Here is a 27,869-nt window from a genome sequence, read left to right as displayed (position 1 = left end):
TATTCAGGAGTCGCCCAGCTGATTAACAGAGGGCCCACAGCCGCCACAGGTGGGAGCATGTGTGTTTCTATGAATGATGCACATATGCACATAACAAAATTTATTCCGCCCATGGGTGGAACTAAAATCAGTAGGTACACAGGTGGCAATACCATACCATGCCATCTTTACTGCTGCACTGCTGCCTTCAGCGTTTGGCAGCTGCTGACTGAAAGCCCGGCTGCGAAGGCAGCACCGCTCCCAGCAACAGCGCAGAAGGAAGGGTAGCAGGACCACAGCCACCTCCTAGAATACCCTGACAAGCTCCCCTGCTCCACAACTTCTGTTTGGGTGGGAGCTCGCTGCAGCTGCAACACTGCGAAAGCTCAGACTTTAATAGCTGAAACTGACCGCACCTGATGTTGAATTTGGGAGGGCCCTAATTATGAATGACTTGCCCATGGCCACGGAAGGCGTCACTCTCTGAGCTGGGATTAGAACTCAGGCCTGCCAGGGCTCATGAACACACACGCTAGCTTAAAACTCCAAACCAGAGCAGTTTTCAGTTGACGGGAACGCTGCACATTCTGACAAAGGGGTCCCTTTAAAGTGTCTTAGGTTGGGCGGAGTATTAAACGCTGGGACACCCAGAATCTCGGGCCGTTTTTGCCAAGGTTGGCCAGATATTATACGCCCCCCTGCTAGGCAGCGTCCAGAGTTGGCGTTTCCTTCGGCATCCACCTCTTCTCCCTGTCCCTCCATGGGCAGGAGAGATTCCCTGTAGACATACACTTACATTGCCTGCACTTGGCTCTCTTGAGAAACACCTTCCCAGCCCTTCAGATTTCCCACCCGCGTCTTCCTCTGCCTTCGATGAGCAGGGAGGCTGCTGCCAGCTTGGTGCAGATGGGTCAAACTGACATGCAAAGCTGCGCTGGGAGGCAATCCAGAGCAGCGGGTAAAGATCACAGCAGATCTGACTCAAAGCCAGGGAGAGGCAAAGCCATCCCGCCCTCAGGTGCTTTCACTTCTCAGCCGAGGACGCCTGCTCCCAGCCACGGGAATCCCATCGCCTGACGGCAGCAATGTGCCCCCTAGCGTGAAGGAAAATGCCAAGCTGTCACGTCAACCACAATTGAAAGAGGCATCCACTTCCCCGCTCCCGTCTGTGGTAAGGGCTGGACACCCAGCTCAGTGTGCAAGGATCCCCCCTCCAGAGCACCTTTTCGGTCCTCCACAAGCCTTCTCTCCTACCATGCACTGGGCTCTTGGACAGGTCCACTGTGCTACCTTTAGATGGGAACACGATCAGACAGAGCACAAGCGGCAGCCTCTGGACATGAACATTATGTGCTTTGCTGCTCCCCACCCAGGACTCCTCAAACGTCAGAGCAGCCAGCAGCACTCAAGGTTTCCAGCTAGGGCCCAACCACAGAGACTGACGACATCTGGCCCTGGCGTGCGCCTCAGAAGGACCTAGCCTGGTGATACCCAGACGGGCTCTGTAGCATGTCTCCTGTGGCTCTCTGTAGCACAGGATATTAAAACACAGTAGCTGTGTCTACACGTGCACGCGACTTCGAAGTAGCGGCACTAACTTCGAAATAGCGCCCGTCGCGGCTACACGCGTCGGGCGCTATTTCGAAGTTAACTTCGACGTTAGGCGGCGAGACGTCAAAGTCGCTAACCTCATGAGGGGATCGGAATAGCGCCCTACTTCGATGTTCAACGTCGAAGTAGGGACCGTGTAGACGATCCGCGTCCCGCAACGTCGAAATTGCCGGGTCCTCCATGGCGGCCATCAGCTGGGGGGTTGAGAGACGCTCTCTCTCCAGCCCCTGCGGGGCTCTATGGTCACCGTGGGCAGCAGCCCTTAGCCCAGGGCTTCTGGCTGCTTCTGCGGCGGCTGGGGATCCATGCTGCAGGCACAGGGTCTGCAACCAGTTGTAGGCTCTGTGTATCTTGTGTTGTATAGTGCAACTGTGCTGGGAGGGGCCCTTTAAGGGAGCGGCTTGCTGTTGAGTCCGCCCTGTGACCCTGTCTGCAGCTGTGCCTGGCACCCTTATTTCGATGTGTGCTACTTTGGCGTGTAGACGTTCCCTCGCAGTGCCTATTTCGATGTGGTGCCGCGCAACGTCGAAGTTGAACATCGACATTGCCAGCCCTGGAGGACGTGTAGACGTTATTCATCGAAATAGCCTATTTCGATGTTGCTACATCAAAATAAGCTATTTCGATGTAGGCTTCACGTGTAGACGTAGCCAGTGTGAGTTAATTCTTTCATGCTTTCACTATGGTAATCAAACAATCGTAGAATACGGGCGTAACAGCCCATTCAGCCTCCATGTCATTGCAATCTGGTGTCTCTCCCTCAGTTAGACCCAATGGTTGGAACGATCAGCCACCCAGCAGAAGGTCCTGATTTACACCTCCAGGTTCACTCATCCCAGGGGCTGCCTGGTGCAACAGGATGCTCTTGAGTCACCAAAAGAGAAGCTATCACAGCTCCAGGAAAAAGAGAGTCTCTTTTGGCTTGAACCATGACCTGGCTGCCTTTGGACCCACTGATCCCTGTTTCTAAGTGTGAGCCAGGTGATGAACTTTCTGGGGTGTTGAAAAAGTGTCCTTGCTGCTAGCAAAGGCACGAGGGAGAGAGAGGAGAGTACGGGGTGGGGTAAAGCGAGCTGCAAAGCCAACAAGAGAGGGAGCAAGCTTGAGCCTCGGGCAACAAAGAGACCAGGAAAAGGGCGGGAAAGGAGGCTTTGAGGAGAGGCAATGAGAGATGGATGAGTTGTCCCCATTAATAAAGAGTCGGTCGGGGCTTCCCCTTGGATGAAGGCGGCAGGGCCAGCTGTAAGCAATTACAGCCTCCTCGATGTTCCAGGCTGACTTCTCCCATCGCCATCTCGCCCCAGGCAGCTCGGCCCACCCTGCGACCTCCCACCCCCGCCTCTTTCCAGCCGCGCTCCCCAGCCATGCACACAGGAAGGGGCTGTCTGTCGGATTTCTGGCCAGCGGCTCTCACAGTGCAGCCAGTTTCCTCTGCAGCCGGCCCCTCTGCGGTGCGAGCACGCCGTCGGGTGCGGCTGAGGGAGCGGGACTTGAACGGATCTGTCTCGGCCAGCCCCGTGACGGCCTCTGTTCAGATACAGCCCTAATAAGGCTGTCAGGACTGAGCCCTGGCAGCAAGTCGGGGCATCGTGCACAAAAGTAGCCCTGTCGCTGGCCGGCTCCCTCATCTCGCTTCCTGCCGACAGCTGCGTCAGCCTGACAGGCTTTGCTTCTTCTCCGGGTGCAGCCTCCGGCCAGATCCCTGATAGATCCCAGATCCCTCCCCGGTAACAGAGAGTCCAAAGACGTCGATCCGGGCCAGACTGCCTGGCCTGACCCTGGGCTCCAGGGTCAATGCACTATTCTCGGTGGGCTTGGAAGGGAAGCCAGGCTCATCCTTTCCTCTAGGTCCCAGCCCAGAGACCCGGAGGTGAGCAGGGAAGGGCTGTCTATTCAGACCACCCCCAGCTTCCTCCCCAGCCTCCCTCCTCCTGCAACCTGTCAGCGGAGCCTTTCCACAGCCCGACCTGAGCTCAGCACCCTCCCCAGGCTTCACAGCCAACCGAGGTTCACCCTGCCGGTCCCCTTCCCCTCAGAAAATAAAGGCACAAAGGCAAACCACTGCTGGCCTCCAGGGACAGGACCCATCTTCCCACCACAGAGTGCCATGGGCTGTGCCCACAGCTGACTGCCTCCCCACAGGGCTAGATCCAGCCCTCCACCACAGCCTGCTCTGCCCTGGTGGCCTCCCCCGGTCTCCCTTGGCCTTTTGCCCAAGTTCTGGGCCCCCAGCCTAGGCCATTCCTCTGGACATCCAGCCTCCTCTGCCCCACCCCATCTGTCTCTTCCCCTTAGTTGGGCTGGCCAGGCCCCTGTGGTGGCCACCAGCTGCCCTCACTCAGCCTTAGCCCTTTCAGAGTCAGCGAGATGGGGGTCCACCCTATCATACGCTAATGGATGGAGTGCCCTGCCTTTACAAGAGGCTGGGTTTATTGTCCTCAGCAGATGAGGAGAGCTGGGCCTTTCTGGCTGCTGAACCCAGGGTCTGGCTAAATCTCCCCCGCTCCCTACAGGCCTCAAGGCCGGGCTGTGGTGTGCCAGGTCCTGCCAAGGACAATGGTCCACCCAGCTGAAGCATCTGCGGGGCAGCGCATTCCCTGCCAGCCAGCTCCGAGTTCGGGACTGACTTGAGGGCACCAATTCCTTACGCCACTGGAGGGGTGACTCATCTCGCAGAGGGCGGGAAGGAGCCTGCCCTGTTTTCTTGCCCTGTTGCAGGCCAGGCAAGTCCCTCCGTACCAGAGGTGGAGGGAGCTGCCACACACACCAAAGGCGAACCCGGGCTGAGAAGCCAGGGGGTTTGGTTTGGCCGCTGGGGCAGCCTCGCCGCTTGGGGGACTGAGGCTGGGAGCCCCTCGGCTGCACAAATATCTCTGCAGGTAGCGGCCGTGCCCACAGTAGCATGTTCTGAAACAACGAAAGGGGGCCCGGGGGCAGGGAGCGGCAGCCGACACTTTCCAGACTGATCCAGGGCAGAGCCGTCCCATTGACGGCTCTTCTGCTGGGCCCCTGTGGTGGCCCCGGATGGTGCCCTCAGCTTCTCTTCGTTGGCGTCCGCTCTGAGGCCGTAATCCCGCCGGGGGAGCGATCCTGGAGAAACTGCTCATATCAAAAGAAGCACAGAGTGGCAGCCGCTCATCCACTGGCTGCTGGCCCAGCCCTTGGAAACTGTGACTGCACCCTCTTGCCTTTCCCTCGCTTGCTTCTGGCCAGGCAGGGGAAAGTCATTTCCGGAGGGATGTTTGGAGTAGGGAACAGGAGGCATTTTTAGCTCGGGGGCTGAGCACTGGGGAGACACCCCACCCAGCGCTGGACAACGTGACCGTCAGGCCCCGCTGCACAGCCCATCAGGACAGGCTCCCAGCCCCGGCATGTGGCAGCGAACACTGTGGCTATTATGCGCTCTGAAAGGGAGAGCGATGGGGCTGCATTCAGTTCCAGGGACAAGCCGTTCCCTTGGGAGCCGGCATGCATCAGGCTGGGTCCAGAGGGGCAGGGGCAGAAGGGGTGGCTGAGCTGGAAACGAGCCTGGGGAGCCCAGGAAACAACAGAAATTGAGACGGGGAAGAGAGGAAGGATGGCACAGTGGGAAAGGTGCTACTAGAAACCTGGCTTCAGTTCTCTGCTCTGCCAGGGGCTTCCTTTCTTACCTCGAGCAGGTCCCTTAGACTCTGTGCCTCAGTCTCCTTCTGTCATGGGGATGCCAGGCTGCCTGCCTCACAGGTGTGTTAGGATACAGACATGAAGGCCTGGGAGGAGGTGGAGCTCAGCTCAGCTCCTCCAGGGATGGGGGCTCGAGAATCCCCTTAGATGGGAGGCTTCTCAACGAGGTCCCTTCCAGCTCCATGAGATGTGACGTGATGTGAAAGCTGCTTCGCTGGTCATGTGCCGAAGGCAGAAATCCCTCCGGGGTAAATCCCCAGCGGACGAGAGCGATAACACAACTGGATTAGCTGTGGCCCTGGGCTTCTAAACGCCCCACACTCAGACCCGAGGGGTTGACCTGGCCCCATAGCTGTAGCACTCCTGTCACATTCTCTCAACCGCTTTCGGGCCTGCACCGGAGGCTGTGTAGAGGATGTAAGAAAAGACGGTTCCCTGCTCCAAAGCCCAGAGGAACTTATTTCTGACTGGAAATCAGGCGCTCAGCCCAGAGGAGCAGCTCGTAGAGGGCGAGTCGTTCAAAGCAGGAGACTGAAGCCGCAAGCTAAGCTAGGTGCTCACTAAGAAGAGTTGTGACTGGGAGCTTTGTGTCCTCTCCACCCAGGTCAGCCTCTCCATCCCAGTTACACTGGCCCTTTGACCAAGTGGCTACAAATCCCAATGAAGAAAGCGTCATAGGAAAAAAACAGTCACCCATATCCCCGAGCTCAGCAGAGAGGTCTCATCCCAGAGTTTCCCAGGCATTTCCCCAGACCAGAAAGCTGCCAGAGATGATCCCAGTTGGCAGAGGTTTCCTGGGAGCCCAGGAACTGAACTACAGAGGCGTCATGAGCAAGATGCATGGGCAGAGCTGGGTGCTGCCGACATGAAGTGGTGGAGCAGGGAGGCGAGATCCAGGACTGGAAGGGTGATCTACACAGCAAAGCTATTCTGGAATAACTTTGAGAGCATCTTCACAGCAAAACCACTGTTTCCAAATAGCAGATGTCTTCTTTCGAATTCTGTACACCTCATTCTGCGAGGAATAAGGCCTGTTCCAAAGTAGGTGTTTCACAATAGGGGCTGTATAGACACGTAATAGGGGCTATTTCAAAATAAGCTATTCTGGGGTAGCTTATTCTGAAATAATGCTGCTTTGGAGACACAGCGTTAGTTCAGGTTTCTCATACTGAAGCCTATTTCAGATTAATGCTTCCAGGCGCTCTTATCCAATATAGGCTACGTCTACACGTGAAGCCTACATCGAAGTAGCCTATTTCGATGTGGCGACATCGAAATAGGCTATTTCGATGAATAACGTCTACACGTCCTCCAGGGCTGCCAACGTCGATGTTCAACATCGACGTTGCGCAGCACCACATCGAAATAGGTGCAGCAAGGGAACGTCTACACGCCACAGTAGCACACATCGAAATAAGGGTGCCAGGCACAGCTGCAGACAGGGTCACAGGGCGGACTCAACAGCCAGCTGCACCCTTAAAGGGCCCCTCCCAGACACACTTGCACTAAACAGCACAAGATACACAGAGCCGACAACGAGTTGCAGACCCTGTGCATGCAGCATGAATCCCCCGCTGCAGCAGCAGCAGCCAGAAGCCCTGGGCTAAGGGCTGCTGCACACGGTGACCATAGAGCCCCACACGGGCTGGAGAGACAGCGTCTCTCAACCCCCCAGCTGATGGCTGCCATGGAGGACCCCACAATTTCGACGTTGCGGGACGCGGATCGTCTACACGGTCCCTACTTCGACGTTGAACGTCGAAGTAGGGCGCTATTCCGATCCCCTCATGAGGTTAGCGACTTCGACGTCTCGCCGCCTAACGTCGAAGTTAACTTCGAAATAGCGCCCGACGCGTGCAGCCGCGACGGGCGCTATTTCGAAGTTAGTGCCGCTACTTCGAAGTAGCGTGCACGTGTAGACACAGCTATAGGCTCTATTGTGTGTGGACACGCTGTTACAGAAAAAGTTTTGCTCATTTTGGGGCTTAGAAACCACGAGATTTCAGTGTCTCTGCGCCCTCAAGGGCTAGCCTCCTGGAGCGGGTTAGAAAGGAAAGCTGAGAGTCTAATGAAACAACAGGACTCCAGGAGGTGGGTCCAACCATCAGGAGAGCTAGGAACACCAGCTAACTTCTGTGTCTGAACAACCCCCACCCCACAACTCCCCATACAGAAATCGGACACAATGCTGGAATATTTAATGCAAACGTTTCCCTTTTTATCGGCCTCGTCAAATCCCAGTCCCCATTGGCTTTGCCAGGGAGCTAAGCGCATGCAGCCCCACTGCCTCTGGCGAGAGTCCCCCTCCGGAGCCAGCTGCAGAGATGAGAAAGGTAATAAAACTGAAATAAAGCAGGGACACCAGGAGACGAACTACTCACGGGTCTATAGCCCTTTTCCTGGGGAAGAATCTCCAAGCGCTTTGCAGGCTGTGTGCCATTCATTTACCAAGGAAAACCAGCTCTCCCTGGGGGCAGCTGGCACATTATCCAACCTGGTTGTGGCAGAGATTGAAGGAAGACCTCATTGGTAACTGTGGGGTATTTCTTTTCAGGTGGGACAGAACCTGCTGGCTTGTCCTACGCTAGAGAATCAGAATGGTCCCCCCTGGACTCAGAGACCATGCACCTGCTTACCCAGGGCAGGTTCCAGGTGTCAGACTCCCCACTCTGTTCATTATGATTTCTACTACAGTGGGAACTGGTGTGATGTAGGGGGGATACGTGTGTAGCTCACAGAGGGTGTGGGGCTCCTGCCGAGGGTAACCGAGGCGACCAGGTGACACCTCTGGACTGCAGACAAAGCGGGAGGTGGAGCCTGTGGGGTTTGAATTGGAACTGGGAGTTGGGAAGCAGTTAGTCTGGGCTGGGAGAGAGAGAGATAAAGGAGGGGACAAGACCCCAGCTCAGGGTGCCCCTCGGGGCCTCGTCTCCCCAACATGGATTGGACTGACTGTCCCTGCCTGCTGTACTGACTCCTCTGTACAACGCTGTGTCCTGTTGGCTAATAATCCCGCTGTTCTCCTGCTGAGTGAGAGTCACTCCTGCCTGTGGATGGGGTGCAGCAGTTGGGGACCCCGGGCCCCATCACACCTGGCTTTTCACTCTGTTCTCCCCTGCAGTCCACACGCAAAAGCTGCTGAGCTAGTCTCGTGTGTCTGGAAGCTGGGCGTGCTTAGGGTTTCACTTTAAGGCTCGTGTGTCTGGAAGCTGGGCGTGCTTAGGGTTTCGCTTTAAGGCTCGTGTGTCTGGAAGCTGGGTGTGCTTAGGGTTTCGCTTTAAGGCTCGTGTCTGGAAGCTGGGCGTGCTTAGGGTTTTGCTTTAAGGCTCGTGTGTCTGGATGCTGGGCGTGCTTAGGGTTTCGCTTTAAGGCTCGTGTCTGGAAGCTGGGCGTGCTTAGGGTTTTGCTTTAAGGCTCGTGTGTCTGGATGCTGGGCGTGCTTAGGGTTTCGCTTTAAGGCTCGTGTGTCTGGAAGCTGGGTGTGCTTAGGGTTTCACTTTAAGGCTCATGTGTCTGGAAGCTGGACATGCTTATGGTTTCACTTTAAGGCTCGTGTGTCTGGAAGCTGGGCGTGCTTATGGTTTCACTTTAAGGCTCGTGTGTTTGGAAGCTGGGCGTGCTTAGGGTTTCGCTTTAAGGCTCATGTGTCTGGAAGCTGGGTGTGCTTAGGGTTTCACTTTAAGGCTCATGTGTCTGGAAGCTGGACATGCTTATGGTTTCACTTTAAGGCTCCTGTGTCTGGAAGCTGGGCGTGCTTATGGTTTCACTTTAAGGCTCGTGTGTTTGGAAGCTGGACATGCTTAGGGTTTCACTTTAAAGCTCGTGTGTCTGGAAGCTGGGCGTGCTTATGGTTTCACTTTAAGGCTCATGTGTTTGGAAGCTGGGCGTGCTTAGGGTTTCACTTTAAGGCTCCTGTGTCTGGAAGCTGGACATGCTTAGGGTTTCGTTTTCAGGGGATTCTCGCCTGACCCACCAACTTTGCAGTGTCGATACAGAATATTAACTGGGCTACAGAACTGATATTTCTCCAGTACCTTTCCCCCAGTGCCCCAAGACCATGTTTTCTACCCTTCTACCTTGTCCCGAACAACCAAGGGCCAAGCCCCCCCAGGCCGGCACATAACCCAAGTGGATTACAGTCCCAGTGTGGATGCTGCTAGACGTGTCTGACTCGAATGTTCCCTCAGCAGTGGGGATGCTCACACCTGGGCAGGGCCAGCCCAGGCATCCATCTCCAGGTGAACTCTGCAATGAAAACGTAGGTGGGGAAAGACAGCCAGAGCTTACAGGTTAAATAGACAGGACAAAGGGTGGCAATGGATGCAGCTGTACAGAGCAGAGGGGGCTGAGTCACTCTGTGGGTCACTGTCAGAACCAGGGGCGACTGGTGCCTGCGGGAGAAGAGTGCAGGGCAGGCTGTCCAGAGGGGTGTGGGTATGTGGGAACACCCCATTTAGCTCAAAGACCGTTGATTCTTGTTGAAAGTCGTTCACAGTCCTACTTACAACAACTTCATTAAGGGATAACTGAAGGTGCAGAGCTTTGCTGGTTAGGTGGTGCTTGGTTGCATTAGCTGGTCTTTTGTTACCCTGCAGGCGTTGAGCAAGCTCCTGGCTGCACGGGGGAAGAAGGGTGGGTCTGAGCTCACGCCGGTGTGCCCATGAAAATTGCCAGCTCTGACAGGGTTTCTGACCCCTTCTATAGCTTATTAAAAGGCACAAGAAGTCCTGTGGCACCTTACAGACTAACCGATCTTTTGGAGCATCAGCTTTCGTGGGCAGAGACCCGCTTCAGCAGACGCATGAGATATTAAAAGGTGTCACTACTTGGGAGCTCACGGTTACCACTCATTCAAAGTCAGTGCTCTCCCATTCGCAGGGCAGCCGGTTACCACCAGTATGGATGCCCCTTCAGTTTCTAGATGAAGGGCAGCAGCAAAGCAAAAATCTAGGGAATTCTCTGCGAGCCAGAGCGCAGGGCATGCATCCTCTGAAACCTGCACTCAGTTCGGCTCACAAAACGGCAGCTGCCCTTGCAAGCAGGCAGGTGCTGCAGGAAATGAAGGTGGCGTAGAGAAAAAAGTTGTGCCCGAGTAAGTGTGTAGGCAGACAGCTGGCAGCGCCTTGCCAGTTGGTGCCTCAGCCAGGCACAGGGTCAGGGCCGGTCCAGAGGGAAGAGTGTCATAAGTGCATAACAGCCACACTGGGGCAGACCAGCAGTCCACCTAGCCCAGTGTCCTGTCTTCTGACAGTGGCCAGTGCCAGGTGCCCCACAGGGAGTGGACAGAACAGGGAATCATCAAGTTCTCTCCTGTCACCCATTTCCCGTCTCTGACAAACCGAGGCCAGGGACTTACATCCCTACCCAACCTGGCCAACAGTCACTGATGGACCTAACCTCCATGAATTTATCTGGCTATTTTTTGAACCCTGTTAAACTCTTTGTCTCCACAACATCGCCTCCTAGTGACGCTGCCAACAGGATAAAGAAATGAAAATGAGGTTTTTAGAGATAGCCCAAGGAGCTCTGCTCGGAGAAGGACAAGGAGCTGCATGGCCCTCGTGGGTAACAGCACACCTCTTGCGAGTCATCTGGGCCAGCCTTCCAAAGCGACACATACCAAGCGCATGTGTCACAAGCAGGAACTGAGCAAGCCCTTCACATGTGATGGCGGCTGTGCCCAGTGCTAACTAGGAGGGCTGGTTTCAAACCAGCACAAGTGTGTAGGGGTAGCTTTCTGCACCCGGACAAAAGCGGGCAGGGCAGTGCTGGTTCCACACACCTACAGCAGCATCTACACTCATGCTCAGTCAGTGCTTCCTCTATTTTTTCCATCCGGGTCAGAATAAATTTTATTATACGCACCAAGGCCTGTGAAGCTGTGCACCACCCATAGGCACGTATTCTGCCAGCTGTGGGAGCTCTGCTAATCAGCTGGGCACCACCTGAATCTCTCCTGGGTGGCTGCTCAAGCATTCACCACTGTTCTCGATTCCTGAAACGTTTGTCCTTCCCAGGTGCTTACACCCACCCCCCCATGCCATGAGCAGCAGCTTTTTGCCATAGCAAATGAAAGCGTGAATGCTTTTCTGCCACTGACAAAGGGTAACCCTGGCAGAATAACAGCAAGGCTCACTCCAAATTATAGAGACCAGGAGGCCGGTCTCGAAGGCTGGGATGAAAGCTATGAAAGCAAACACCTATGTAAGGGGACGTGACGAGCAGGAGGATGAGTGGAGGGTGGGAAAATGGAAGAGAGAAGCTCTGGTCTGGTAGTTGAAACTGGGCAGGGTCGTGAGGCAAAGTTAAGCTTGTTTCTAGAATATGTAAAGTTTTGTCTCAGACATACCCACTTATTTAAGAAACTGCATTGATCGGGACTGTGTCTGTATATTTATCTACCTCCCCTTAACTTCCTTTCCATACTTTTAAACCATAGGAGGATTTCTGACTGTAATGTTTGCCGATAGACATCCCGGCCTTGTGTTAAAGTTGGCAGCATTTTTAGCGGGGTGTGTGTGTGTGTCTCACACAGACACACACACACACACACACACACACTACTGCAGCCTTTTATTTTATATAGTGAGTTTAGCAATGTATTACCCCATGCGTTTCTCTGTACACACTCATTATAAATATCGACACGCACGCATGCATACGTATTTTATACATAACTTACAGTATATTTAAGAAATGTTCATCTCTCTGTCTGTCCAGCTGTGAGTCCATCTGTTCAAACTCTCCTCCTAAACAGTAAGCTCTAGGACCACCAAATTTGGGATGCAGCTTCCCCTTATCATTGCTTAAATCAAGGTCAGGGTTTGATCCTGCCAGGACAGCGGGATGTGCCTGGAATGTGATTGTTTTGTATCAAATGGAAAGGGAGGGGGTGTGAGAGCAAAGGACGGTTATGCTCACTCATGACCACAGGGGGGCAGCAAGCACCCTGGTTATCAGCTGCCAGCCAACACCATGGCCTCTGCCACCCTGGCCTGTTCTGGGGATCAGCTGCCAGTCATCCTGGCCACCCCTGGGGAGAGCTGCTGTGTGGTCCCCCACCTCCGGACCAGCCCCAGGAGCAGCCAACAGGTGGGATGCATACCCCCCTCACTTCCACCCCAGGCCAGCCCCAAAGAGAATCCGGTGGGGGCCTACCCTGGGCTGGCCCCCAACCCAGGCAATGCCGGTTAAGTCTTCTAATACATTTTATACATATATCCATACGCATACCACATGTTCAAATACACTCACAATTACCAAAACGATGTTAAAATTTTCTCAACCTTGGCAAAATCAAGCACACAAATGTTTGAAAAGTTCAGAAATGCTAGAATCAGGGCTTCCTGAGCAACTTGAGTTCTGCTGCCTTGGGCATAGCATATGACACAGTCTTTAATTACAGGAGCACAGGGTATTTTCCCGCTTGCTTTGGATTCCAGCATTTGCAAACTTTGGAGGGTTTGATTTTGCAATCAAATTATTTGAATGTTTTTATATGAAAAATAGATAGCAGCGAAGATCTGCATTGCACACACCCAGGCTTATAAAAGAATATATTTCCTTATCACCAAACAGCAGCTGCTTTGGGGCTGAAATTCAGCAACTCTTCAGCAATGCGAAATAATAGCCCGCGGTAGCTTACCGCAGGAATAAAGATGAGCACCATTGCAAAGGGTATCCCGGCAAAGGATTTGTCTGAAGCTAGGGCGAGAGGTAGATATGCTGGAGAGTCGGGGCAGAGCCCAGCATGACCTAGACAAATTGAAGGATGGGACCAGGAGTAATCTGATGAGGTTCAACAAGGAGAATTGCGGAGTCCTGGACTTGGGACGGAAGAATCCCAAGCACTGTTACAGGCTGGGAACTGACTGGCTAAGTAGCAGCGCAACAGAAAAGGACCCGAGAATTACAGGGGACGAGAGGCTGGACATGAGTCAACAGTGTGTCCATGTAGCCAAGAAGGCAGCATATTGGGCTGCATGAGGAGGAGCATTTCCAGCAGATCCAGAGAAGTCCTTATTCCCCTCTGTTCAGCACTGATGAGGACACATCGGGAGTATTCCAGTTCTGGGCCCCCCCCCAGTAGAGAAAGGATGTGGATGCATTGGCGAGGGTCCAGTGGAGGGCAACCAAAATGATTAGGGGCTGGAGCAGGTGACTTACGAGGAGAAGCTGAGGGATCTGGGCTTACTTAGTTTTCCAAAGAGAAGAGTGAGTGGTGATCTGATAGCAGCCTTTAGCTTCTGGAAGGGGAGTTCTAAAGAGGCTGGAGAGAGGCTGTTCTCAGTAGTGACAAATGGCAGAACAAGGAGCAATGGTCTCAAGGTACAGTGTGGGAAGTCTAGGCTGTATATTAGGAAAAACTACTTCCCCAGGAGGGTGGTGAAGCACTGGAATGCGTTGCCTAGAGAGGTGGTGGAATCTCCATCCCGAGAGGTTTTTAAGTCCTGGCTTGACAAAGCCCTGATTGGGATGATTTAGTTGGGGTTGGTCCTGCTTTGGACAGGGGGCTGGATTCACAGAACATTAGGACTGGAAGGGACCTCAAGAGGCCATCAAGTCCAGCCCCCTGCCCCAATGGCAGGACCAAGTACCGTCTAGAACATCGCTGACAGACATCTATCCAACCTGTTCTGTAAATATCTCCAGCGATGGAGATTCCACAAGCTCCCTTGGCAATTTATTCCAGTGTTTGACCCCCTGACAGTTAGGAACTTTTTCCTAATGTCCAACCTAAACCCCCCTTCCTGCAGTTTAAGTCCATTGGCTCTTGTTCTGTCCTCAGAGGCCAAGTTTTCTCCCCTCTCAGGCCTTTTCCAGCCCTAGGATTCTGTGAGCTTCTCCACTTGTCTCAGGGCTTGTTTTTCCCAGAGGTTCTTAAGGCTGCAGGCTGTGAAATGATTGGAAATACATGTCTTCTAGACCTGGAAGGGACCTCAGGCAGTCATCTAGTCCAGTCTGCTGCCCTCTTGGCAAGGCCAAGCATCACCCCTGCCATTTGTTGCCCCAATCATTAAACAGTCTCCTCAAGGATTGAGCTCACAACCCTTGATTTAGCAGGTTTATGCTCAAACCACTGAGCTATCTGCCCCCATAACACAGGGGCCAGCAAGGTGAGGGTACTGCAGCTCCTGCCTGATGGAAATCCAGTGAGGAGATTAGCTCTCGCCTTACTTGGGCCCCCTAAGTGGTTCCTTGAGGTTAAAAACAATCCAGCTAAGAGAAAAATAAACCGTTGTGCTGCCGGGGGAAGAGAGCTGGCTTTAATCCCCAGCTCCCTGTCTCGACTGCTGGCACCGAGGGGGTAGGACACTGCATCCCTCCAGTTACTTGTTATTTGCAATGCAGTGGTGCACAACGTGCTGAGAAGTGTTCCCTGTAAGCCGAGCGCCCAGAAGAGATTCAGGTGTTCTCCAGCTGACTGGCAGAGCGCCCACACCGGCTGCGTGTGTTTCTACTGGAGGTGCGCATCCGCACACGCCTCGGTGCGCGTAACAAAATGTATTGTGCCCATGGATGGACAAATTAGAGGTAACCCTGGTGCGAGGCTGGGTCCCAGACCTGACAGTCTGACAGCCGAGGCGGATGAGGAGCAGGAGGGGAAGCAAAGGCAGGAGGAGGTGGGGTAACCTGCCAACACCGCACAGGGCAGCGGCAGAGCAGGGAGTAGAATCCGGCTCTCCTGAGTCCCAATCCAGCTGGCCACATGCCCACCCTTTTGACTGGAGAGTGCCCCACACAAGAGCACCTGATGGCCAACCTTTGAGCACGGCCGATGGGCCACAAAGGGAGGTCTGTGGCTAGGCTACAGGGCAGAGGCTTTTCTGCAGGTGAAGGAGGAGAGGTCTCTTGGCCCCATGCAGTGGTCAAGTCAGCTGCCAGGAGGCCAGGCCCTGAACCTCTTCTCTTTCCTCCTCAGTGTCCTTCTTTGGAGACGGCCATGTGGAGATGCCCCTGGCGGAGGCCTTCAGCACAGTCCAGCTCCACCTGCAGTTTTCCACAAGCCAGCGGAGCGGACTCCTCTTCCTGGCGGCAGGACAGACAGACCATCTCCTGGTGGAACTCCGCTCCGGCACTCTGCAGGTCAGCACCCCTTTCTCCTCCCTGCGGCATGGGCGTGGTCAAGTCTGCTGCCCACGGTGGCCGCAGCGTAGGCTGGGCTGGCTTGGCTGACAGCAATGGGGCCGCGCCAGCTAACTCTGGGATTTGACCCGGTGCGAGATGCGCAGTAGGGAGGCTGGTCTGTTGGGAGGGGGCGTGGGCTGTTGTTGCGCTTAAAAGTGCTGCTCAGGATCTTTTCGGGAGGGAAAGGCAAAACACCACTTTTATTGGTAGAACATGTAGAGCAATCAACGCTTGTAAGCATGTGATACATTGTGCGCGCGCGCGCACACACACACACACACACACAAGCACACTCCGCCGTGGTGGTAGTGTTACCGGTAGTTGCTTTCCCTAATTGCACTGGTCAGGTGAGTTAGATGGGGGTGAGGGTGGAGCTGGGTTTCTGCCGAGCCGGATCGGTGCTGACAAGCCAAGATCCGGGGTCCCTCTGCAAGGTGTCTTCCATTTATAGTGTCCCCCCCTCTCCTTCAGGTCGACACCAGTTAGCCGTCACATGCATCCGTGGTGCTTTCTTCTGGGTGGTGTCTCATTCACCTTCCAAGAGGGTGGGAATTCCAAACACAGGCACCTGCTGGTGGCTCCCAAGGTGTCCATACGTCCAGTCTTCTTTCAATGGGTCCACTTCACAGGTCCCATTGTTCTTCTCATTGGTCTACCTTCTCCAACCCTTGCAAGTACCCAAAGGTCCTGGTCTTCCATGCCTTTCCATTCACATCTCATTCACTCCACGAGACAATCAGTTAAGCAAACTAAATATATAAGGGTACAAAGACGTTTTCTTTACCGTATTTATTTCTGGGAACTAGGCTACAAGATACAAAGTTTCTGTGTAAAAAGACTTAAGACAAAGTTTCGATTTTCTATATGAAAAGAGAGAAAAGAGAGAAAATTTCTATGTAAAAGGATTTAACACAATATTAAAAACTCCAGTGAGAAAATGGTTAACACAGAAATGTATCTCTAGCACGGCCGGCAGAGTGATGTGGGCAGCCATGCCCACCCGTGGGGCGTGTTTGGAAGCACAACGTGCTCTCTTTGGGGACTAACCTGGCAGTCAGAGCTATCGGGGCTCCCCTGGCAGTCAGAGCTAGGAGGGTCGTCTAAGGGAAAGGGCTCCCAGCTGGAGGAACAGCACATGCAGAAGGGGGAGGCCCTGGAAACAGCCAGCTCAGGAAGGGAGCCTCAGGGAGGGAAGAGTGGGTCTTTGCAATGCCCAGTGTGTCTGTGCTGCTGAGGGCAGGTGGCGCTGTTGGCTGCTGATCAGGAGCTGTGCCACAGCCCCAGTTGTGGTGGAGATGGAGCCTGTAGCATCCCTCCCCTGAGCTCTGCAAGCCCTTCAGCCAAGCCCACCTGCCTCCCCGACACCCAGCTACCGTCGGGAGGCTGCGCAGCCCCAGCCTGAGAGCCCAGTGCTCAAACCGCACCTCTTGTGAGTGAGTGGGGCCGAGGGGTGAGCTACCCGTCTGGGTGGTTGTACCAAGGTCTGTCACAGCGAAAGAACAGGGAGGAGGGTCCCCTGCACGTTCCCTCCCCCTGCCACACACACACACTCCCCAGGCCCAAGGGAGTCTCCCAGGCTGCCCCGTGGGTCACAGAGCCAGGCCGGCTGCAGCGCCAGAGAGACAATGGGTGAGGTTTCTCTCATGGAAGCCATCTGGCAGGAGAGCTCCTGCCCCCCTCGTCCATCATGGTCCTTCCTCCAAACCACCTACTTAGCCTGGCTCCGAGGTGGCTTGTCGTGGGAACGGTACCCCGCGGCTGAGGAGGCCCAGGCTGCTATTTTGCCGGCGGGCAGGGAGAGCGATGGTTATGGAGCAGAGCCAAGCCAGCCCCTGGCGCTGAGGGCAGCAGGAATGGAGAGTCAGCACGAGGCTGGTCTCCCCTGCGTGGGAGGGGGAGATACAGCCCTGCAGCCACCGAAGGTCCCTGCCCCCCTCTGTCTTACTCAAGACAGGAGCCCAAATGGGAGCCACTGAGCCAGGCCCAGGGAGGCGGGTGGGAGGACCCCAAAGGATAGACCTCCACAGAAAGAATCTGGGCTCACATCTGAAATACTGTGGAGGCACTGGCTCACCCCGGCAGCCTGCGCAGGGGCACCCAGGGCTTTCTGGTTGCTCCGTGTGCTGCTGGACAGCGGCACAGGAACTGGGCGGAGTTTGGATCTACGCCCCTCCACCCCCATGCTGGCCTGAAGAGCCGGACTGGGGCGGGTTGGCGGGTTCACAGTTTATGGTTGGGATAGCAGAGCTGCGGAGTTGTGGCTCGAAGGATGCACAGGCCGGGGCAAAGAAATACCTGCAGCTAAATTACCTGGGCTGTCCATGTATGTGTGCAGGGTCACAGCAGCTACCATCCAAAAGCCAGCACTCGCCAATAGCGATCAACAGCGCCCCCAGTGTTACCGCCCTTTCTGCACTGGGGGGCACCAAGGAGGTGTGACTCGTAAGTGCTGAGCTTTTACGTGGCCATCGATCGCCCTGTGCCTACGTATGCAACTAAATGCATCCGTGCGACATTAAGGCAGCATCATTAAGCTCCCTTGTGTATCCTCTGCCTGGTTTTCCTTCTTAACTAAGCAGCTTTATATGGCTCTGCCAATGGAAGTGTATCCAGGATGGGCAAAGCAGCCATGGTAATTTCAGAAAGGTAGCCGGGTTCGTCTGGTTCAGCAAAAACGCCAAGAAGCCCTGTGGCACCATTAAAGGCTAACACATTTATTAGGCCGTAAGCTTTCGTGGGTTGCTGCTCACTTCCTCACGAACCCCGTGTCCACAGGATCTAGCCACAAGGTCATACATCAAGGGCTCGTTCACCTGCACATCTACTAATGAGATGTGCCAGTCATTCTTCAGCTCTACTTTGCTGAGTAGGCCTCAATCGGAGTACTGTGTCCAGTGCTGGGCACCACGTTTCAAGGAAGACGTGGAGAAATTGGAGAAGGTCCAGAGAAGAGCAACAAGAACGATTAAAGGTCTAGAGAACATGAGCGATGAGGGACGATTGAAAGCGTTGGGCTTGTTAGGTTAGAAAAGGGAAGACTGAGAGGGGATGTGGTGGCGGTTTTCAAGTCCTTAAAAGAGCGTTACAAGGAGGAGGGAGAAAAATTATTCTTCTTGGCCTGTGAGAATAGGATGAGACTTAAACTGCAGCAAGGGAGGTTTAGGTTGGATATTAGGAAAAACTTCCTAACTGTCAGGATAGTTAACCACTGGAATAAATTGCCTACAGAGGCTGTGGAATCTCCATCGCTGGAGACATTTAAGAGCAGGTTAGATAGACATCTATCAGGGGTGGTCTAGACAGTGCGTGGTCCTGCACTGTGGAATCTCCATCGCTGTGGAATCTCCATCGCTGGAGACATTTAAGAGCAGGTTAGATAGACATCTATCAGGGGTGGTCTAGACAGTGCGTGGTCCTGCAGGGGGCTGGACTCTCAAGGTCTCTCCCAGTTCTAGTGTTCTATGATTCCATGATGCTCCTCTGCCATATCCATAGGCCAAACCAGACTGTCTCTGTGCAGAAGAATAAAGAGACACAAATCAGACATCAAGGATGGTGATGTACAAAAGCCAATAGGGGAACACTTCAGCCTCCCTGGATACAAATTATGGACTTGAATGGTGCCTCACTTGAGCAAAAATAACCCTTCAAAAACAGACTACAATGTGAAACTGCAGAGCTGGAATTTATATGCAAATCCAGCAACCATCAGAATGGGTCTGAATAGGGATTGGGAATGGCTGGCTTGTTACAATAAGTAATTTTCCCTTAGGTATTCTAATCTTCTTATTGCAGTTAGAAGGGGGCCACATCCACCTTGACTGAATTCGCCTCACTAGCACTGATGTAACACTCCCATCCCTGTATGTATGCATGCATGCACAAATTCCTGCCTTCTGGCTCTTCCACTTCATGCACTTGACGAAGTTTGAGTGCAAGGCAGCTTTACACATTTACACTTGAGGGGAATTTGGCCCCCCATGCTTTTGCATTACATGAGTCCTTTTAAAATGTATTTTAATTGTGCAACTGTGCAGTTGCCACGGCCTTGTTCTTGCATTTCATTTCCTTCTCGTATTAACAGTGAAGAGGTGGAAAGGTCTGTGGGACAGGGACCGGCTTTGTCTGATGTGTGAGTTGTAGTTGGCTCAGGGGAGACCCCTAACGTTTTCTGCGAGGCTCGACTCATAGTAAAAGAGCATATCAGCCAATCCTGGCACAGCTGCATCTTCAAAATAGAAAGAGGGCTGGATCTCCCAGCCCCGTGGAGCTGTGGGTGTTGCAAAGCAGAGGGGAGGGCACAACAAGGGTAACTTTAAGCCATCTTTAAGTTGTCATTATTCTAAGACCAGCCTAGGGCTGTGCTGGTCTCCAGGAGACCCTGGAGCAGACTTAGGGCTTAGTGACTTGTACCTGGTGGCTCATTGCCCCAACGGTCTGTCTTGCCAGAGGGGCCTTGTCAGTGCACAAGGACTCTTGGGCCACACCCTGTGTCCTTCTCCATCCCAGAGAACTTGCTGCTTATCCCAAGGTTCTAACTCTGCTCTCCATCCGCTCTCATTACAGGTCAGGCTTGAGCTGGGCTCAGAAGAAGTGACGATCCAGTCTCCAGCAGGTCCACGCCTCAATAATCTAGTCACTCACGACGCGGAGCTGTCGGTGGGAGACGGTAGGATGACTCTGACCATGGATGGCCTCTTCAACACCTCTGTGGAGATCCCAGGCCCCCTTCAGCAGCTGGACATTCAGTACGGCCTCTATGTGGGTGGGTCAGGCAGTCTGGAGTTGCCATACCTTACTGGGTCCAGCTCGCCGTTCAGAGGCTGCCTCCGTACGGCGACGTTCAACAGCCTCGATGTCCTCTCTCCATGGGCATCCGACACTGGCTCTACGACATTCCACGAGGTTCGAGAGGGGTGCAGCAAGGAGTTCTTTGCTGAACCAGATGATCCCCTTGGCTTCGTGGGCCCACGCTCCTTCATCGCTTTCCCGGGGTGGAGCGCAAGGGAAGAAGGGACTATTGAGTTTGTGATAATGACCAGTGTCCAGCACGCTCCCCTGATCTACCAGTCGGGGCTGCAGAACGACTTCCTGTACCTGGAGATCTACGACGGGCGCCTGAGGGGGGTGGTGGAGAAGGGGAATGGGGCTGTCATCCTGCACAACAACGTCTTTGTCAGCGACGAGCAGCAGCACTACATCAAGCTCCACGTGGACATCTACAAGTTTGAGATCCTGGTGGACTACTATGCTTCGAAGACATCCAACAGGGGCATCCACAGCTACCTGGATCTCCAGGGCAGCCTCTTCGTCGGCGGCATGAGTGAAAACGCCTCTCGACGGCTTAAGGAACGCCGGCTTGCCTTCACGTCAGGGGGCAGCACAGCCAATGGCTCCTTCGTCGGCTGCATAGAGGACCTGAGGGTCAACCTGGAGAAGAAGAGCCTGCAAGATGCTCTGGTCACAAAGGACATGACGCCCGGATGCAGGATGCAGGAGGAGTACTCAGATTACGAGGACACCTACGAACGGGACGAGCCGTCCACCACTCCACCTCCGGATGTCTGGCAGGGAGCGTTAGGCTCGGTGGTAGAACCCTGCCACCCTGACCCCAGCCTCCCTCCCATTTTTACTAACTTCACCAAATTGCTGCACGTCAGCCCCTTGGTGGTGGCTGAAGGAGGCGTGGCCTTCCTGGAGCTGCAACACGCCCGACCTACAATCGACCTCAGCAAGGCAAACATCAGACAGTCTCAAGTCCTCTTCAGTGTCACAAACGAACCCAGGCACGGCCAGCTGGAATTAGACATCCACAGCTCTAGGAACAGGAGGAAGTTCACATTGCTAGACATAGCAAATCGGAAAGTCAAGTACGTTCACGATGGCTCTGAGGGTCCCATGGATCATCTGGTGCTGGAGGTAACTGTCATGACCAGAAAGGGGATTCCTGGGTGCTTATGGCAAGGCCAGACATACCTGATGCCGATAAAAATCAACCCCATCAATGATGCTCCGCAGGTGATCTTCCCCCATGGAGACCTCATGGTGATTCTGGAGCATACGCGAAAGCATCTAAGCACAGACATCATCCAGGCCCTGGATGACGATACGCCCTGTGACCGCCTCAAATTCCAGCTGCTTGGTGGCAAGAGAATGGATGAAGGTTATGTGGAGTACGACTTCAAGCCTGGTGTGCCCACCGAAGAGTTTTCCTGCAGGGACTTGGAGGCAGGCAACATGGTCTACGTCCACCAGAGCGGGCCAGCATTACAGCTCATCTTCCAGGTTAGTGACGGCTTGGTAAGAAGCCCAGTGGCCACTCTGAGAGTCATCGCCATAGAGCCCGACATCCAAGTGCGCAACAACACCGGCTTGTTTGTCTCACAGGGAAGTGCTGTTCCAATTTCCACAGCCAACCTCTCCGTGGAGACCAATGCCGTGAAACAGAGAGTGAACATCCTGTATCGCCTCACAGAGCCTCTCTGGTACGGCGAAGTCCAGAAGCACGGGAGCATGGGAGGGGAATGGAAGAGAGTTGAGTCCTTCTACCAGCAGGACATCGAGCAAGGGCGCATACAGTACTTCAGCAAGGATCCTGAGCACCGCCCGGAAGATGTAATGGAGAAGCTGAGGTTCGAGGTCCAGGTTGGCCAGAAGACCCTACCCAACCACACTTTCCTAATCAGGATCAAGAAGGCCACCATCAAAATGAAGACCTTGGTCCCCCTTCAGATGAAGAACAAGCAGCACCAAAACATCACTACGAGGGAAATGGAAGCAGCCTTGGAGGATCCAAGCTCTGGCCCAGTTTCCTTCTACTACATGATAATCCAGGCACCCAAAAAGGGGAACCTTGAACTTCTTGGCAGCAGGCTGACAGAGGGCTTTGGGTTTACCCAACAGGACTTGCAAAGAAATCACCTAAGCTACAGTGCAACGATCAGGAACTCCCAAGAAACCGAGGACTCCTTCCAGTTCCGTGTCTCTGCTGATCCTCAGTATTCCCCTGTGTACACCTATATAATAAACATTGGGGGGGACCCAGATGCCCCTGTCCTGACCAATGTCCTTCTGTCTGTCCTGGAAGGAGGGCAGGCGGTCATCTCCAAGGACCACCTGTTTGTGAGGAGTTTGAACAACATGGACTACCTGTATGAGGTGATTGAAGGGCCGACGCACGGGAAGCTGGTCTGGAGGACACCATCGAAGTGGTCTTCCCACGAGGAGGTCATAACAGAGTTCACCAATGAGGACATCCTCCAGGGCAGGCTCCTGTACCAGCACGACGACTCTGAGACCATAGAGGACGATATCCCATTTGTGGCCATCAGCCAGGGTGAGGGCAGTGCTGATGCTGACATGGAGGAGGTGAGAGGTGTCTTCAGAGTCTCCATCCAGCCCGTCAATGACCATGCACCGGTCCGGGTCGTGAACAAGGTCTTCAACGTGGTGCGGAATGGGCGGCACCTGCTGACCACCGAGGACATCGCCTTCACGGACCAGGACTCTGGATTTGCTGACACGCAGCTGGTTCTGGTGAGAAAGGACATTCTCTTTGGGAGCATCATCTCCACCGACGACAGGAGCCGCCAGGTGTATCGCTTCACACAAGATGACCTGAGGAAGAAGAAAATTCTCTTTGTCCATTCCGGAGCAGACCGGGGCTGGATACAGCTGCAGGTCTCTGATGGCCTACACCAAATTGTAGCCCTCCTGGAAGTACAGGCCTCAGAGCCCTACCTCCAAATTGTCAACAACACTGGTTTAGTCATCCGTCAAGGGAGCCAAGGGACCATCGACTCCTCCGTCCTCAGCCTGGAGACTAACATGGACATAAGGAGCGACGACGAGATCCTGTTCGAGATCATTACTCCGCCCAGGTGGGGGGCGGTGCTGAAAGGGGGCCGGCCAGTGACTTCCTTCTCCCAGAAGGACCTGCGGGCAGGAGATGTGATCTATCAGCGTAACAGCAGCAGGAGTCCCAAGGACGAGTTCCAGTTCTCTGTGACAGCTCATCAGGTGGCCGTGGAAGACACGCTGGAGATCACAGTGTTTCTGGACACCCCTCCTAGTCCCCTGACCATCCTCCGCCACGAGAAGATATACGTCTTCCAAGGAGAAGCGGTTGCGATTAAGAAAGATTATTTATTGGTAAGTAACACCACCCGCAAGCACCTTCCATTGCTTTTATTCATCTTCCCACTGTGTGTCTACCTGGCTACAGGACAGGGGATAATAAAATTCTGCTCGTAAATCCCACGGGACGGGCTTGGAATTTAACACAGGGAAACACTTAAAGCAGGCATGAGTTTTCCCACCACGTGCATCCTATTCACAGGCTAATACCCTGCAAATGCAGGTGGCTCCCAGGGGAGCGCTGATGCTCAGTGACTGTTGCCTCGCACAAAACACGGTGCCACTGAAAACAGCTGAGGGTGAGGTTACCATGCTCTGCATGGCTCCCAAAGAGAGGGAGATGGCGCAGGTATCCCTTGAAGTGCAGGTCGACCCCAAAGAATGACCCAGGACCTTTGCCTGGTGAGATTCCCAGGTTATCCTCGCTCTTCAGTGTCCAGATCAAAGTTTCTCTTTCTGCTTGTAATAAGATAGGACACAAAAATGACGAGAAGTCCTGTGGCACCTTATAGACTAGCAGAGCGGTTGGAGCATGAGCCCCTTCGTCAGATGGGACAGTAGAGGCTGGGTGTAGAGAGGCTTCTACTGTCAGCCCCGCAAACCCCTTCTGGGATCTGTGGAACACACCGAGTCCCTGTCTGCTCATGAAGCACCTAAAGTCCAAATTATGCTATGCCCGCACGGTCCTGTTGTGGAGGTTATGCCCTGAGGTCCGACTGGGTTTGCACAAGTGGCACTGTGACAAAGGTGCTGCACATGGTAGCTGGGGGCACAACTGGCTCTGAGGAACCTCAGTAACTGATGATGTGTGACGAAGAGGAAGGCCCAGGGGGCCCTCAGATGTCAGGGGAGTGATCGGGGCTGGCTGCTCCCCGACCTTTGCAGCGGTAATCTGCGTACGTCTGCTCTGGCGGTCATGAAGCACAGTGGGCATGGAACCCCACCATGCCATCTTTACAGAGCTAAGGTCTCACCTTAGAGCCAGGTGCCTGAAGAGCCGCACCCAACGCATACAAAAGTCCTAGGCCGTGAATCGCCACCACCCTGCTCCTTGCACAGCCCTTTCCACCAGTGCCCAGGGGGCGTGCGATGACGTTCACGCCGAATGGCGGCATCTGATCCCGCTTGGCACTGGTGGCAATGAATTGCACCAGGCAATGGAGTAAAGGGCGTGGTGCTGGGTAAGACGGAGCCCACCTGAACCCTTCCGGGAGCTGGCCTGGTTCTTGGTGTAGCCAAGAGTTAGGCTCCCTGTGTGAACAGGGGAGGAGTCACACCCGGTTCACAGAAGAAGGAACAAAGTGCCTCTCCCATGGCAGGATGGCATCAAGGCAGCATTGCCAACTCACTGTCTCTCTCCCTCTCACTTACACAGGTGGTCCATGAGGACATCTCTCCTGAGGACATTATCTACTCAGTAACCAGCTCCCCGCACTTGGGGTTCCTGGTGATGGTTTACCACAATGATACCTTCGATGAGCCTCCCAGCTTGGACCATGTCCAGTCCTTCACCCAGCAGGACATCAATGAAGGCCAAGTGCTCTACCTGCCCTCCAGGCCCGAAGGGCGGAGTGACTTTTTCACCGTGGATGTCATGGCCAGCGGGGCCGAGGCCCTGGAAGGGATTGTGGTGGACCTGGAAGTCCTTCCCGTTTCAGTCCCCCTGGACATCCACAACTTCACAGTGGCAGAAGGGAGCTCCGTAACCCTCTCCCCGGACATCCTGGCTGTCCCCAGCGCCTACTTCACAGCTCTGAATGTGGAGTTCATGGTGCCTGAGCCCCCGAGACACGGCGTCATCCGGAACAAGGACCAGCCCGGAGAGGACAGCCTGCAGTTCTTCACCTGGCACGAGGTACGGAGCCCACCGCAGACGCGCCTGTCGCTCCAGAAGCTGACTGACCCCGTCACACATCCTGAGAGGCTTCGTGCCCTGTTGAAACCCGGGGGCTTGGTCCTGATCCCCTTATGCTGGAACTCCCTAGATCCCAGCAGAGTTATTCCTGATTTACCCTCAGGCCAAGTGAGATCGGAGCTAGGCCCCAGGGATCCAGGCCGCTGAACCAACACAGCACACGAGGGGCTGCACGTCTGCTTCACGTTCAGCGACCGCAGGGCACAGAGAGTCACCTCCTGCCTTTGGTCCCTGCACAGATCTTCCCTGGGTGCTGGGGAGGGAAGGGGAGGCGTATGCGTGCAGACAGGTCTGTGGGATGGGATCCCCCCATGGGGACATCTCAGGCAAGGAGGCCTGTGTGAGACCTATCACCTCTGTCCTCTTCCCACCATTGCAGCTGGCCCTGCTCCCTGCACGGCTCCACCAGAGCCTGCTGTGACGAGCCCAGGCCCGGAGCTACCCCCAGAGCCGTTCCATTAGCACAAGGAAGCAGTCAGGCCCATCTGCCTGCTGGCTTCCCAGAGGAGCCTTCTCGTGGGCGAGCCCCTCAGATCTGCATTTCCCACAGGTGAGGCAGCAGCTCATCCAGTACGTGCACGACGGCAGCAAGTCCCTGGCCGATAGCTTCACCGTCGTGGCCAACGCCTCCGAGGTCAATCGGCAGAGCCAGCCCCAGACCATCTCCGTCACCATCCTCCCACTCAAGCAGAGGCCCACGGTGACCATCAACGCCGGGCTGCAGGTAACCTCCCCCGGCAGCTCAGCCACCTCTGCCTCCTGCGATCCAGGCTGCCTGCTGTACATCCCGCCAGGCAGCAGCTCCTCGGGGATAAAAGACGATGGGCCGGTGTAACTCACACCCCTGCGTGCGGGTCACTCTCCCAGCTAGTGGCACCTGGACCCTGTCGCAGAGCAAGAATAAGCGTCCTCTGCCGCCTGAGCTGAGAGCCAGCTGGCCTTTAGCTCAGCCTGTAGAGGTCCCAGGTTCCAGTCAGCCTGTGGGCAGTTACCCCAGCCCCCTAGGCTCACCTGCGGCTTGGCTTGTGTTCCTGAGACATCTCCAGCTCCTCCCGCCCCCCTGTAATGCCTAGACCCCACGGGGGAATCTCTCCCCACTGTAGAGCCTGCCCTGGCCTCCCGCCCAGCATTGTCTCCCTCTGCCCCTCCACCGGAACACAGAGCCCCCCCTGCTCCGCAGCCCCTCGAGCCTCGGCCTGTCTCGCCGTCGCCTGGTTTCCAGGGCTTGCCAAGGTGCCGGTGCAGGAAGGGGGAACCTCCCAGCTGCTCTGTGTCATTCCTCATCTCACACATCCCTCCCCAGGCCTGCGCAACCCCCTCCCCACCAGCTCAGCCCCCCCCCCCACTCAGCCCAAGGGAAAGAGTCACTTCTGGGTAACCTGGCCTTGTGCTGGGGTTGCGGGGAGCCAGTTCCCACCCTGTCCTTCTGCCCATTGTGCCTGCTGGCCGGGGTGGGGGGAGGGGAACAGAGGAGGCACCCTTGCGGCAGTAAGGCGGGAGCAGCAGGTAGCAGGGCACCAGCTGATTGCTGCCCATGGGGGGCTGGTATTCATGCTGGCTCCCTAAGTCCTTTGGGCGGGTCAGTCTGACTCAGCGGGAGGGCCCTGTAACTCCACCCAAGTCTGCACCCTGAGTGCGCACCAGCTGGCTGAGCCAGGCCAGGGAGGGAGCCAGGGGCGGGAACGGGAGGGGGAAGGGGAAGGCAGCAAGGAGCCACAGCCCTGCGTAAAGTAGGTGTGTGCCCCAGAGCACCAGACTGGGGCGACCAGCAATCGTGCACGGGGCCTGGGTTGGCTGAGGCTGGCGCACGTCACTGATGCAAGGGGCGGGAGCACCTCAAAGCTTTGCCACGGCTGGAGACGTGTCCTGGGAACACAAGAGGAGCAGCAGGGGACGCCAGGGGGCCGGCACAGGAGCCAATGCCCCCGAGGGGCTGGGGGGAACAAAGGCGCGGAACGTGTTCCTGTGGGGAGTGATGCCTGGCAGCGCCCCGGCGACAGGGCCCACCTCGCAAAACCGATCGGGCCTGGCGATGGGCGGGGGCGGGGGCAGATGCCCCTGGACCCAGCATGTCCAAGGGGCCCAGAGCTGCGGCGGCGGTGGTGGGGAAGGTTGCCGGCAGCGCCAGGGCCAAGCGGGGGCGGGGAACCCAAAAGCAATTGGCCGTAGGCAGTTGTGCTCTTTGTGCAGATTTTCCAATGAACCTTTGACAGGGATGTTTTTGTGAGAGTCAGAAAACCTGCTCGCTGTCTGGAGTATGGCACCCAGTTCTCCCCCATCCTCACAGAAGGGATGTGGATGCATTGGAGCGGGTCCAGCAAAGAGCAGTGAAAATGACGAGGGGGGCTGGAGCGCATGACCTATGAGGAGAGGCTGAGGGATCTGGGCGTATTTAGTTTGCAGAAGAGAAAACTGAGGGGAGATTTAATAGCAGCCT

The 27,869-nt window shown here is 55.1% G+C and overlaps 1 protein-coding gene across 2 annotated transcripts in view; it reads left to right on the top strand.

Annotated features, from left to right (window-relative positions):
• The window catches only part of CSPG4 (chondroitin sulfate proteoglycan 4), an 85,401-nt gene that overhangs the window by 36,896 nt on the left and 20,636 nt on the right, over positions 1-27,869 (top strand). For both annotated transcript variants that reach the window (XM_075006887.1, XM_075006888.1), the window contains exons 2-5: positions 15,176-15,339; positions 19,948-23,532; positions 24,893-25,372; positions 25,983-26,156. In XM_075006887.1, coding sequence (XP_074862988.1) covers positions 15,176-15,339; positions 19,948-23,532; positions 24,893-25,372; positions 25,983-26,156 — 4,403 coding nt within the window. The remainder of the gene's footprint in view (positions 1-15,175; positions 15,340-19,947; positions 23,533-24,892; positions 25,373-25,982; positions 26,157-27,869) is intronic.

This window comes from Carettochelys insculpta, chromosome 12 (genome assembly GCF_033958435.1).
Source record: "Carettochelys insculpta isolate YL-2023 chromosome 12, ASM3395843v1, whole genome shotgun sequence".
In the NCBI taxonomy this organism is placed as follows: domain Eukaryota; kingdom Metazoa; phylum Chordata; order Testudines; family Carettochelyidae; genus Carettochelys; species Carettochelys insculpta.
Note: the sequence above shows the minus strand (reverse complement) of the source record. Positions and strands in the feature narration are given on the sequence as shown.